Source organism: Salvelinus alpinus, chromosome 27, assembly GCF_045679555.1.
Source record: "Salvelinus alpinus chromosome 27, SLU_Salpinus.1, whole genome shotgun sequence".
In the NCBI taxonomy this organism is placed as follows: Eukaryota; Metazoa; Chordata; class Actinopteri; order Salmoniformes; family Salmonidae; genus Salvelinus; species Salvelinus alpinus.
In genome coordinates, this window is record NC_092112.1 from 22,673,346 (window position 1) to 22,687,521 (window position 14,176).

The window sequence follows — 14,176 nt, forward strand, 5'->3', positions numbered from 1 at the left end:
TTTGGGAGCAGTAGAACTGTGAGTGGACATTCTCCCTTTCTATTTGTATTGGATCTTTGTCCAGCTACTGTGAAAAGTTTGGATGTGCGTTGTTTTAATATTATATGCCCATGGGAAGCAATTATGGTGTCTGTAAGGGTTTTTAGACATAGCCTATTTAAAACAAGTTGTTTGATTTGAATTATTTGCTCTCTTTTTAGTGAATTGAATCTTGCTTATTGACAACATTTGGCATGTCCATGCTCAGCAATAATGCAGTTTACAGTAGGCCTGGTCCTATATCAGTGCGAATTCTATGTACAGTGCATTCGGAAAGTATTCAGACCCCTTGACTTTTTCCACATTTTGTTACGTTACAGCCTTATTCTAAAATTGATTAAATTGTTCTACAATCTACACACAATACCCCATAATGACAAAGCAAAAACCGGTTTTTAGAAATTTTATCAAATGTATTTAAAAAAACTACTGAAATATCCAGTGGCGACCCGTCATTACCCACCTGTTTTGAGCTTACCTGTTTGCATGTTATTTTGGCATTAATAAGTGTCACATATCAGTTTGCAAACAATGTAAAAATAAATAAAATCATTAAGTTAATAAGTGTCACATATCAGTTTGCAGACAATGTAAAAATAAATAAAATCATTAAGTTAATAAAGCTGCATACAAACATGGTCTCTTTTTAGCTTTCTTGAGTAAGGCAGCTCCAAAATGCAGGTGTTTCAGCCTAGGTCAGTGCTTTCTGTGGTGGTGGGGCAGCTAGCGGAAAATACGGAGCATAGGTATTGGTAATGTTCTCTAGCCCTAACAGTTTGTGGGCACCGTTTGTCGCCGTTATAGTGCAATTCATGTATTGTTTAATGTTGTGTTGTGTACTGGCTTTGCTGGCGTGCATCCCACTTTCTTTAAAAAAAATTCCCCACCGAGATTTACATGCTATCATCGACACTGGAAATATCACATTTACGTAAGCATTCAGACCCTTCATGCAATACTTTCTTGAAGCACCTTTGGCAGCGATTACAGTTTCATGTCTTCTTGGATATGACGCTACAAGCTTGGCACACGTGTATTTGGGGAGTTTCTCCAATTCTTCTCTGCAGATCCTCTCAAACTGTCAGGTTGGATGGGGAGCATCGCTGCTCAGCTATTTTCAGGTCTCTCCAGAGGTGTTTGATCAGGTTTAAGTCCGGGCTCTGGCTGGGCAACTGAAGGACATTCAGATGTATACACCATTCTGTATACATCTGGCCCTTCTTTGGACACTGTGCTAACAACAAACAAGCTTCAACGCCATACAACACTCCTTCCGTGGCCTCCAACTGCTTTTAAATGCTAGTAAAACTAAGTGCATGCTCTTCAACCGATTGCTGCCCGCACCCTCAGGCCAAAGAGTTCAATCTTGGTTACATCAGACCATAGAATCTTGTTTCTCATGGTCTGAGTCCTTTAGGTGCCTTTTGGCAAACTCCAAGTGGGCTGTCATGTGCATTTTACTGAACTCTGGAGCTCTGTCAGAGTGATCATCGGGTTCTTGGTCACCTCCTGACCAAGGCCTTTCTCCCCTGATTGCTCAGCCAGCTCTAGAAAGAGTCTTGGTGGTTCCAAACTTCTTCCATTTAAGAATGATGGAGGCCACTGTGTTCTTGGGGACCTTCAATGCTGCAGAAATGTTTTGGTACCCTTCGCCAGATCTGCGCCTCGACACAATCCCGTCTCGGAGCTCTACGGACAATAACTCTACCTACATGTACATATTACCTCAATGTGCCCCCGCACATTGACTCTAACGGTACCCCCTGTACATAGCCCCGTTATTGTTATTTACTGCTGCTGTTTAATTATTTGTTATTCTTATCTCTTACTTTTTTTGTTGTATTTTCTTAAAACTGCGTTGTTGGTTAAGGGCTTGTAAGTAAGCATTTCACTGTAAGGTCTACTACACCTGTTGTATTTGGAGCATGTGACAAATACAATTTGATTTGAATTCCTTCGACCTCATGGCTTGGTTTTTGCTCTGACATGCACTGCCAACTGTGGGACTTTATATAGACAGGTGTGTGCCTTTCCAAATCATGTCAAATCAATTTAATTTACCACCGGTGGACTCCAATTTGTAGAAACATGTCAAGGATGATCAAAGGAAACAGGATACACCTGAGCTCAATTTCGAGTCTCATAGAAAAGGGTCTGAATACTTAAGTAAATAAGGTATCTGTTTTTTTATTTGTAATACATTTGCAAAAAATAGAAAATCAACTCGTTTCACTTTGTCATTATGGGGTATTGTGTGTAGATTGCAAAAAAATCTATATATTTAATACATTTTTAAATAAAGCTCTAACTTAACAAAATGTGGAAAAAGTCAAGGGGTCAGAATACTTTCCGAAGGCACTATATTTCAAGCTACAAGTATCACAGATCAGATCACAGGAGGTTGATGGCACCTTATTTGGGGAGAGCGGTCTTGTGGTAAGGACTGGAGCGGAATTTGTGGAATGGTATCAAATGCATTAAAACACATGGTTTCCAGATGTTTGAATCCATTTTCTCCGTTCTGGACATTATTATGAGCCGTTCTCCCCTCAGCAGCCTCCACTGGATTAGATGTCTGATTTAAATAGATAGAAATTCAAGTGTTGCACGTGGCGGTCATATAATGTCTAGAAGAGACATATACAGTATGCTGAATGAAAAATAGCCCGTATCTATTTCACCGAATAACACTGGAGTGCTCCCCTTTGCATGGATTAGCAACTCTAAATCTACTATTGGTTATCACTGGCCAGATCACTAACCTAAGCCCATGCATTAGACACTGCTGCTCACTCCTGAAAGAAATCCGATTGATGGGATGGCTTTGGCGGATGTTCTTCGAAATCATAGGAATGAAATGGGGGGATGCAAAAACCATAATGCAAATTTGATTAATCTGTGTAATGCAAATGTGATTAAGCCATGAATGGTCTATATACTTCTCAGGTGGGTTTTATACCCGGTGGAAGATTATTATATATATTTTTTAATACTTCCATTTATAGGTGAACACAGCAAAGTGAAACTTGATGTACCGTATGACAAATATGAGATTCACTACAACAGAAAAATCTTTGTCTCAATATCCTAACATTGTTTAGATGGTGGATTCTAAACCAGAAACCAACCAGAAACTTCCAACGATCTGCAAAATGGAATATTCCTGTTGATTTTATGCAGACAACTTGCATGGATATAAAAGTGAATCTTCTTTTGTCTGCTATTTATAAAAGTTGAAATGGTTATTGAGCAGCGGGGGTGCTTCCCTACAGTCTTAACCTGAAACACATGGGAATAGCTCTAACCTTTATGCTGGGGATATTTGAAGGCTTATCCCCATAAAGGCCTTCCCACCTGCAGAGCACTGTATTCATAATGTAAAATCTCACACACTCGTTGTCTCTGAAAAAACATCCACAGAAACTACATTTGCACAGTCCTAATTCTAACCAAACAATTAACTTTTCTCTCTCTGTGAAAATGCCTGTTCTTTGTGATAACAATGTCACACAAAGCTGTTTATTATGAGCAATGGGACAATGCAGTTGCTCCTTCACAGTGGGATTTCTCCACCCCAGTGTGGAGAGAAACCCCCTGCTGACATGTCACAGCGTCACACAGTCAGATAACATTCCTCCAGCGAGTGGGAAGCAGTAGTGTAAGAGGCTTTCATTAGCAACACTGTACGGCCGCTTCCTTTTGAAGCTAGGGAAGAAAACACAGCTACCACTACACATCACCCACCCAAATTAATACCGTTTTTACAGACGTCACGATGCTTACACAAGTCAGCTTTTCAAAATGTATGAGACAGACTTTTAGAATCTCCCAAAGTGCTCTCTTCCAGGACACAAGGCTGTGTGTCCCACTCACAGATATAATTTTTTTAAATGTAGGACCCGGGAAATATTTGAATTTGAAGCACGCTATATTGCTGAATGGGGCTGAATGGCACCAAAAAAAATTGCTAAAGATCATGGTGAAAGCAATACATTTTTTAAACTAACCTACTATTCTATCTGTGGTGAAAATGGCTGTAACTAGCATAGGATCATGGTCGATGTAGCCGTTTTCATCCTGCCTGAAAGAGTCAACCAGAGTCTCCTCGTAGCCTGCCGGCCTGTGATTGGTCTGTGTCAGCACGTGGTCCGGTGTGAGGATAAATGGAGTAGTCAGAATGGGTCACTATTTAATTAAATATCTCGATTCATAGAAAACTTGAAAAATAATTCACAGTGGGGATCGAACTTGATCATAATGAACACATTTTAAAGCCCAGAACAGGCGACTACATTCTTTTGGTTTGGCCGTTCTGGCTATTGCAATTTACATAGGCTTTCTAGGGCAGACCAGGGCTTTTGGCACAGCTAGGTTGCTATGCAGTAGTCACCCAGCAGAGCTTGTGAATGACTTCACGCTCCAGACCAGACACTGGGGTCATGTTATTGATATGAAAAGACTACTAATGAACATCGATGTCCTTTTCTTTGTTTGACATCCTTCAGAACTAAACTGGTGCATGGTAAACTGAAACTTCTGTACTTTTTCGATACTAGAACATGAAAAATGGTTCAGTACTAGACTTTTTGTTACTTTCGGTACTTCTGTCAAATGTGTCTCACGGATCAATCATGTGCCTGCTCCACGCTCCACTTATTCATTGCTAGCCTGCACTTGGAGTCTGGGCTGCTCCCCACTCCTGCTGAACAGAAGTTAACACACTTGAATAATGCGACACGGCATGCAAAAATGTTGAAACTGTTAATTACTGTTCGCAAAACAATGTCCATACAGGCTAGAACACCTTAACAATGCAATAATATACTGGTAGCTTCCAGCTTTGGGCACATCAGTTCAAAGTCTAGTTTTGATTTACACTTGGTTTGAGTTGTCAACTAACGTGACTTCAACGTGAAATCACCAAAAAAAATTACCATGTCTTTGGATTTATGTTAAAAGTTGAAAAAGTGAAGTGTCCTGTTGATGACTTTCTGCTAATCCAATCACTTTCCCACGTTTATTCAACATCATTACGTAGATGTTTTGTGGTTGAAATTATGTGGAAACAATGTTGATTCAACCAGTTTTTGCCCAGTAGGAACATTCCTTGCTAGCTGATCCTGGCAGTTAATTGATCCATTAATGCCACTAATTGATTGTTCAGAGAGACTAGAAACATCTGATTGCCCAAGGAGAACAAACATGTAAACACTGCTGTGGCCCTGGAGGAACAGTTTTGCACCCCTAATTTGACCAGTGATATCAGTGCCCCTTCGCCAGGCCTAATACCTCTAGAGCTGGGATGGGCAACTTTGTTGGGGGTGGGGGCCACAAAAAATCTGAACTCATCATGAGAGGCCGGAGTGGCTCGCGGGTCTGCGTACCCACATCTCTAACCACACATGCAGTCAGAGCCTGCCCTAGCCTTTTGGAGGCCTTAAGCGAAATTGTATTGGCCCCCCCAGTCCCACCTTGTGAGGTTGATCCTACAAAAGATGGGGCACAGACGGGCCGCCAGTTGCCCAAACCTGCTCTAGAGGGCACTGAAGTCTACTTTAGTGACATCAGCCAATTAGTTTAGATCTATGTCCTTACCTGCAAAGGCTGGTCTCATGGTAAAATCATGGTCATCAACTCGCAGCAGGTGGTCTGTCTTCACCTTGTGAGATTTGGTGTTATCAACTATCTTTTTTCCAGTCAGTGGACTACAAAAGAAAACAGCAATCAATATGTCTGAAAAGATTGGCAGATAACAGTGTAAAGTTTCCATTTACTCCTTACAGAGAACCATACAACCACCTTTAAAATGACCCTCAAACCACAACAGTGAGATTATGAAAGGCACAGAACGATTAGGAGTAAGAACACAGACTTTACAACATAAGTGTTTGTGTGTGTGTGTGTGTGTGTGTACTGCATGCCCTCAAATAATCAAGAGAAACCTACTATGCTTTGCTGTCAAGGTGGTCTTATCTAACCCATTTGTGTTATGTTTGTTAGTTGAGGATAACATGGGTCGAAGTTCGTTCCGATATTCTGTATTTATTATGTTCCTTGGTTATAAAGCTCAGTGAAGAGAGGGAAAACTCTGTTCCAAATAGACCCCCATCCGACTCAATTTACGCGTTTACGCGCGCCTATGCCAGTTTCAACGACGTCCCAAAATAGAGGGGGTGACAATTATTGAACGCGTGGAGGCTGGCTAATTAAACCACCAGACAACCACTTTTACCGGCACCGGCAGGCACGCTTGGTGTGATTGTGATTTTGCGCAATTAATAGTGAAACGCACGGTTCATGTTAGTGGTCGATTCGGAATTGTAATCCTATACTTTGTAATGGACAAAAACGTATCATGTTATAACTCAATATGCAAGAATAACAGACATTGGGGGGCTACTTGTAATACAGCAAGGGAGCCTGAGAACCGTCTGGAGAACCCAGTTCATCCTTTGTCACCATGGGACTGTTAAATCTCGCAGATTACATTAACATGTTCTGCCCTTACTGTATTTCAAGTGCATTTGACAGCGTTGTGTCATTGAACAGCCTCACATGTGGATCGCCTCTCATTTCACAGATAAGATTATGAATAATGACGGAACACATCATGGGTCATCTGAAGCAGAGCATAGCCCAACCGACAGTGAAGTGTGATGCAGAATAATGATGCAAGGTTCAAATTAATTGTATGGATGATGAAACTTGCAGATAGGGATGATTCATGACATCTCTGCGTAGACAGGGTCCACCCATTACATCCTTCCCATCAATGCGCACTGCGCTCTGGATCATCTTTACGCACCGGCATGGTTTACCCGTTGCGCAATCCCCATCGAGTCCAGACCACCCCTAGGCTAATATTTACATAGTCTGTGTCAACAACTATAACTGGTTTTGCATTACTGACACGAGCCATCAATGTTTGGAACGTGACAAATTGAATCAAATTAAAATCAAACGGAACGCAAGGCTCCGTCTACAAGTGCAGAATTTAACCAAAGAAAGAGGGTCATGTCATGATGACCCCCAGTTGCTTTAAATTGCAAATTAAAGAGTGAACGTGCAAATGAAACAAGAAAATCATGGGGAGATGGGAAGAAAGTAACATGTGGCGAATGTAACACGCCCATTTTCTCCTATTTGGATGAACTGTCAAAAAAGGTAAGGATCCAGGTACTTACGCGCCATGCTTGTGAGATTCTACCGCCCCGGACCACCTCCTTTTCCTACTTTTGTGCTTTCGGCATTCTCCGATAAGTATCAAGCAAAAAATTAAAAACAGGAACTTAATATAATAAGGCATTATGTGTGAAAACTCAAAAGTCGTCGAGTGAAGAAATCCCTTTAATCGACGTCCGCAATGGTTTGAGCATTGTAGCGTATTCTGATCTAAAGCAGAACATGTGTGGTAACATGCATTGTAGTGAGGCAGTGTGTCGGTTGATTAAGTAACAACGACAGATATGTTTACGACTCCAAGCGGCTTGTCCCGCTTATTGCTCCCTGATTGGTCCACAGCGGTTGGTTTCAACGCACTCCAAACCAAGGCACCGCGCGCGCAGCTTCAGCAGCAGCCCTGTTTTAGCTACAGTATAATGACATGACCACATTCCAGGGCATCCTCGATCAAGTGACGTAACATACTCAGAATTCGCACAGCTTTCTGGGCACTTTCGAAAAACCAAAAAGTGCATATATATATATATGGATCCTGTGCTTAATAAACGTCTCTGTAGGCCTCCTGGGTGGCGCAGTGGTCTAGGGCACTGCATCGCAGTGCTAACTGCGCCACCAGAGTCTCTGGGTTCGCGCCCAGGCTCTGTCGCAGCCGGCCGCGACCGGGAGGTATTCCGGGTTAGGGAGGGTTTGGCCGGTAGGGATATCCTTGTCTCATCGCGCTCCAGCGACTCCTGTGGCGGGCCGGGCGCAGTGCGCGCTAACCAAGGGGGCCAGGTACACTGGTGTTTCCTCCGACACATTGGTGCAGGCTGGCTTCCGGGTTGGAGGCGCGCTGTGTTAAGAAGCAGTGCGGCTTGGTTGGGTTGTGCTTCGGAGGACGCATGGCTTTCGACCTTCGTCTCTCCCGAGCCCGTACGGGAGTTGTAGCGATGAGACAAGGTAGTAATTACTAGCGATTGGATACCACAAAAAGGGGGGAGAAAATGGGATAAAATGTATTAAAAAAAAAAATAATAAAAAAAATAAACGTCTCTGCAACAACTGGGAAAGCTCTTTGCATATACCGATAATGTAAAAGACCTTGGAATCAAGTCTCATATCAACAGCAAGTGCATATCCTAAGAATACAGATTTGAGAGAACACATACTGGATGGTGTAACCTGACCTTTCTGTATGCACATATCAAATGTGTTCTAAAATCTTCAGATTACTTAATGGTGTGTGTGGTGATGGATAACTAAGTGTTACTTTGTCATCCACCAAGACCTAGAAAATAAATAAATAACATTTCAGAATCTGTAAACTGTGACACATGAACATTTATTTTTTTATTCAAGGAATTTATTTTCTGATACAATGTTCATATGTAGCATTCAAATACAGTCTGAAATGATGGATAGATGTGTGAATGCCATCTTAAGACATGAAGTTGTCTGCAATGGATTCAGTATTCACATGAACAAAGCTGTTATACATGGCTCAAATATCATGAGAACACAACTTAGAGAGAGGACTTACTCTGGACATTTTATTTTCCTTGAAGTACAATGTAACCACAATATTTAAATTGCTTTGCATTAGTCCCCAATCCATTTCTTGTGAGGCCTTCAAAAAGGTAGTCATACAGCCTCTTTCTTGTAAATCTCCCTTTCTGAAGCGCCTGTGTTGACAATGGTTTATTGCCTCATCCCTGTCTCACTATCTTTGGACCCAATCAGTGATAACGCCAGGTTCCTACAGTATGAACAGCATGAAATTGGCAAGAGAGCAGAAACAAACTGACACTCTGTTATGGGATTTTTATGAATAATGACTAAATTATTGACTTAGAATTATAACTAAACAGAATAGTACTATGTTACTGTATGGATGTATGAATCTTATTATAATCATAATGCTGAATATAATGTGTGTAATTTTAATCAAGTATTAAAACAAGGGCTGTCTGTTCCTTGTTAGAAACGAATGGAGTTATCATCAGACATGCTGGAATGATGTGTTCATTACAGGACATTCTGTCTCTACCCAGGGAGGGGAGAGACCTTGGGCTGGTTGTAGATTGTTTAACAGGTGGCAGACAATGTAAGAAGGCTTGTAAACTGTACTGCCGTTGTAACCGAGAGGAGGAAGGACATTTTAAAACCTATGACGTCATTTTTATTATATAACCTGATGTAAATTGTACTATGGTCAGTACTCTCGAGAATAAACGCTATTGATTGATTGATTTTGAGACTGGTTTCTGTCCATTTTATGCAAATAAGTATCTTACAAATTCTTATGAATGGGCAGAGTGTTTTAATTGAATTGGTTGATGAACATATAGGAATGAAATTCCTTTAACACACTCAGGCTAAGATTGACAGACGTATGTGTATAGAAGGCTGCACTGTATCTGCTGCCGCTAAAGTAGAAACCACCGGAGAATTGGCTAACCAATAATAAGCATCTTATCTGTATACAATTTATTATGCATATTGATTCCCTGTGCACAATTAATTATTTGAGACAAACAAATCAATGTAATAGTCTTCATTGTTTACAAGTCATATGATACAGCATTAACTTGTTTAAATGAGAGCAAGCAGCCGTCCATGATAAACAGCTGCCTGACAAAATAAAAAGTAGAGATACAGGCCGTATTCATAAAGCACCTCAGGAGTGCGGATCTATATTTATTTTAGATCATAATGAATTAGATTATATGGACATGGGGGACCTGATCCTAGATCAGCACTCCTACTCAGACATTTTGTGAATACAGCCCACAGTGTCTGTGTTCTATAAAGGTTTGGACCTTTCTTTAAAATGTGGTACAGTTTAGAGTCAATTCAAAGTAATAAAAGACACCTTGGAGGTGGACCGCAAGCCCTCTTTACTTAGTGGGAGAAACAGTCACCAAGGCTATGCCTAACCCTCTATGAACAGAATGTTTTCCAGGGCTCTAGGCTGACAATGTAAAGAGATAAAGTCAGTTTGTTGCCAGCTAGGGTGTCATGGTCATGTGGTCTGGGGAAGTTCTGGTCAGTGTCATCACAGCTCGTAGTCAAACTTGTACTCGTTGGTCAGGTAGATCCTGCGGAAGATGAGGGCAGCCAGGAGCAGGGAGAGCACCATGATGAGCACCACAGAGCCTGTGTGGCTGGCGTCCTGAGGGGGGTGGGGTGCGGCGGTGTGGGGGAAGGCAGGGAAGGTGGGCCTGCTGGGGGGCTCTCTCTGGTGCTGCTGGGCCCGGCGCTGGCGGGGGCTGAGAGAACGGCTGCTTGAGGCTGTGGGACATGGCTCGTCCTCACTGGCAGCTGGAGCCGCCTCGGCCTGCTGGGAGCACAGCATAGCATACACAGGATCAGACTGTGGTCCAACACACACACACACACAGTACGAATAAACACACACATTTCGTTCGACATGGTGCACACGTGCATGCAGACACACACCCACAATACAAGAACCCACAATACAAGAACCCACACACGTGCATACAACAGTTACACACACACACTTTATGAATACACAGACACAACCATGCTTAGGGCTTTAGTGCATTCAGAAAATATTCGGACCCCTTGACTTTCCACATTTTGTTACGTTACAGCCTTATTAAAAAATAGCTTAAATTGTTTCCCCCCCTAATCAATCTATGTTTTTCAGCGGTAGGGACTGGGAGACTAGTCAGGATCGAGGCAAAGATGAACAGAGCAAAGTACAGAGAGATTCTTGAGGAAAAACTGCTCCAGAGTGCTCTGGACTTCAGACTGGGTCAAAGGTTCACCTTCCAACAGGACAACGACCCTAAGCACGCAGCCAAGACAACTCGGGAGTGGTTTCGGGACAAGTCTCTGAATGTCCTTGAGTGGCCCAGCCAGAGCCTGGACTTGAACCTGATCGAGCATCTCTGGAGAGGCCTGAAAATTGCTGTGCAGTGACGCTCCCCATCCAACCTGACAGAGCTTGAGAAGATCTGCAGGGAAGAATTGGAGAAACTCCCCAAATACAGGTGTGCCAAGCTTGTAGCGTCATACCCAAGAAGACTCGAGGCTGTAATCACTGCCAAAGGTGCTTCAACAAAGTACTGAGTAAAGGGTAATAATACATACGTAAATGTGATATTTCCGTTTGCGCGGGCACCGGTTAGTCAAGGTAATTGAGGTAATATGTACATTTAGGTAGAGGTAAAATGACTATGCATAGACAATACACAGAGAGTAGCAGCAGTGTAAAAATGGGGGGGACAATGCAAATAGTCCGGGTAGCCATTTGATTAATTGTTCAAGAGTCTTATGGCTTGGGGGTAGAAGCTTTTTTGACCTAGACTTGGCGCTCCGGTATCGCTTGCCGTGCAGTAGCAGAGAGAACAGTACATGACTGGTGTAGCTGGAGTCCTTGGCAATTTTTTGGGCCTTCCTCTGACACCGCCTGGTATAGAGGTCGCGGATGGCAGGAAGCTTGGCCCCAGTGATGTACTGGGCCGTACGCACTACCCTCTGTAGTACCTTGCGGTCGGAGGCCGTGCAGTTTCACCGCATACCAGGCGGTGATGCAATCAGTCAAGATGCTCTTGATGGTGCAGCTGTTGAACTTTTTAAGGATCTGAGGACCCATGCCAAATCTTTTCAGTCTCCTGAGGGGAAATGGGCGTTGTCGTGCCCTCTTCATGACTGTCTTGGTGTGTTTGGACCATGATAGTTTGTTGGTGATGTGGACACCAAGGAACTTGAAGCTCTCAACCTGCTCCACTGCAGCCCTGTCGATGAGAATGGGGGTGTGCTCGGTCCTCCTTTTTCTGTAGTCCACAATCATCTCCATTGTCTTGATTACATTGAGGGAGAGGTTGTAATCCTGGCACCACACTGCCAGGTCTCTGACCTCCTCCCTATAGGCTGTCTCATCGTTGTCATTGATCAGGCCTGCCACTGTTTTGTTGCCGGCAAACTTAATGATGCTGTTGGAGTCGTGCTTGGCCATTCAGTCATGGATGAACAGGGAGTACAGCTCTACACAACATTTTAGGGCGTGAGTCAGCTTATGCCTTTTACTAAAATAATACATTATAACGATGATATCCAGCTATAATCGGTTTATAAGAAAACACCTATCACAGTTATCTTTAATGTTGTCATAGGTGACTGCTAGACAGTGGCATCATGCCTCATTGACACAGAGTTGGAGAACCCTGGAGAAGCTGTAGGGCCAGAGAGCAGAGTGTCGCCTGCACCGTCATCATACAATATTACCCACCGAACCATTAAACACAGTGATTTAAAAAGGGATGTTCACTGAGTGAGTGACAGTGGCTGATGTAGCATAGCGGAGCCACAACATTACATAAAGCACTATGAGAGATGAGGGATGATTTACGGGATAACAACATTGCCATATTCTCCCTTTTATCCTCTGTTCTGGAGCCTAGGGACCCCCCGCCGCGCCTTTTTCTATGCCTCTCATAATTCACTTTTTTTATTTAATGGTTCGAGAATAATACAGATGCCGGAGAAAATAGACTTTGGGACGTCTTCTGCGACAAGGCACAATAATCGTGTGCAACCATGCCAACCTCATCTATGGCAAATAAATGAATAATCCCCCAACATAGCAAATATCTTCAGTATATAGTTATTTCTCTACCCATGTACACTACCTTAAAGTTTGGGGTCACTTAGAAATGTCCTTGTTTTTGAAAGAAAAGCACATTTTTTGTCCAGTAAAATAACATCAAAATTATCAGAAATACAGTGTAGACATTACGATTTATTGTAGCTGGAAACGACAGATTTTTTATGGAATATCTACATAGGCCCATTATCAGCAACCATCACTCCTGTGTTCCAATGGCACGTTGTGTTAGTTAATCCAAGTTTATAATTTTAAAAGGCTAATTGATCATTAGAAATTCCTTTTGCAATTATGTTAGCACAGCTGAAAACTGTTGTCCTGATTTAAAGAAGCAATAAAACTGTCCTTCTTTAGACTAGTTGAGTATCTAGTTGAGTATCTGGAGCATCAGCATTTGTGGGTTCGATTACAGGCTCAAAATGGACAGTTTCTCCTGAAACTCGTCAGTCTATTCTTGTTCTGAGAAATTAAGGCTATTCCATGCGAGAAATTGCCAAGAAACTGAAGATATTGTACAACGCTGTGTACTACTCCCTTCACAGAACAGCGCAAACTATCTCTAACCAGAATAGAAAGAGGAGTGGGAGGCCCCGGTGCACAATTGAGCAAGAGGACAAGTATATTAGAGTGTCTAGTTTGAGAAACAGATGCCTCACAAGTCCTCAACTGGCAGCTTCATTAAATAGTACCCGCAAAACACCAGTCTCAACGTCAACAGTGAAGAGGCGACTCCGGGATGCTGGCCTTCTACTCCAGCTAGATCTCTCAGTCCATCACAATCTAGCAAGCATAACCCTGGTGGTGTTCGTCTCACCTGCTCAGCGTGGGCCTCTTCCTCCTCCTGTCTCCCCGAGGTGGACGTCTCTCCCCGGGGGTCTGTGGGGGGCCCGCTCTCTGCCCCTGTGCTCTCACTGGCCTGCCTGGCTTCTGCCTGCAGCAACACACAGGAAATGGCTGCTGTCACCCACAATGTATTCAAATCAAATCAAATTGTATTGGTCACATACACATGTTACGGGTGTAGCGAAATGCTTGTGTTTCTAGCTCCAACAGTGCAGTAATATCTAACAAGTAATATTTAACAATTTCACAACAATACACACATCTAAAGTGAAGGAATGGAATTAAGAATATGTAAATATTTGGATGAGCAATGTCGGAGAATACAGTAGATACTCTAGCTCTGGCCACAGGCCCGAGACAATATTCCTCGGGTGAAAAGCCCATTGTCTTTTCTGTCTGTGACTGCTTGAAGCACGAATGGGAAAAGACATGGAAACACAATTCATCCAATTCTGACAACTGTTAACACTTCTGAAGTCACTGGACTAGAATGTAAAT

The 14,176-nt window shown here is 42.7% G+C and overlaps 2 protein-coding genes across 4 annotated transcripts in view; both read right to left on the minus strand.

Annotated features, from left to right (window-relative positions):
• Nucleotides 1-7,750, minus strand: part of LOC139556184 (gamma-aminobutyric acid receptor subunit rho-2-like) — a 30,659-nt gene extending 22,909 nt beyond the window's left edge. Inside the window, exons 1-2 of the mRNA XM_071369789.1 lie at nucleotides 7,224-7,750; nucleotides 5,635-5,744 (exon numbers count right to left, since the gene is read on the minus strand). Coding sequence (XP_071225890.1) covers nucleotides 5,635-5,744; nucleotides 7,224-7,345 — 232 coding nt within the window. The 5' untranslated portion in view covers nucleotides 7,346-7,750. The remainder of the gene's footprint in view (nucleotides 1-5,634; nucleotides 5,745-7,223) is intronic.
• A 771-nt stretch (nucleotides 7,751-8,521) lies between these two features.
• Nucleotides 8,522-14,176, minus strand: part of LOC139556185 (ubiquitin-conjugating enzyme E2 J1-like) — a 38,997-nt gene continuing 33,342 nt past the window's right edge. For all 3 annotated transcript variants that reach the window (XM_071369792.1, XM_071369793.1, XM_071369791.1), the window contains 2 exons: nucleotides 13,650-13,766; nucleotides 8,522-10,540 (listed from right to left, as the gene is read on the minus strand). In XM_071369792.1, the coding sequence (XP_071225893.1) occupies nucleotides 10,256-10,540; nucleotides 13,650-13,766 (402 nt within the window). In that variant the 3' untranslated portion in view covers nucleotides 8,522-10,255. The remainder of the gene's footprint in view (nucleotides 10,541-13,649; nucleotides 13,767-14,176) is intronic.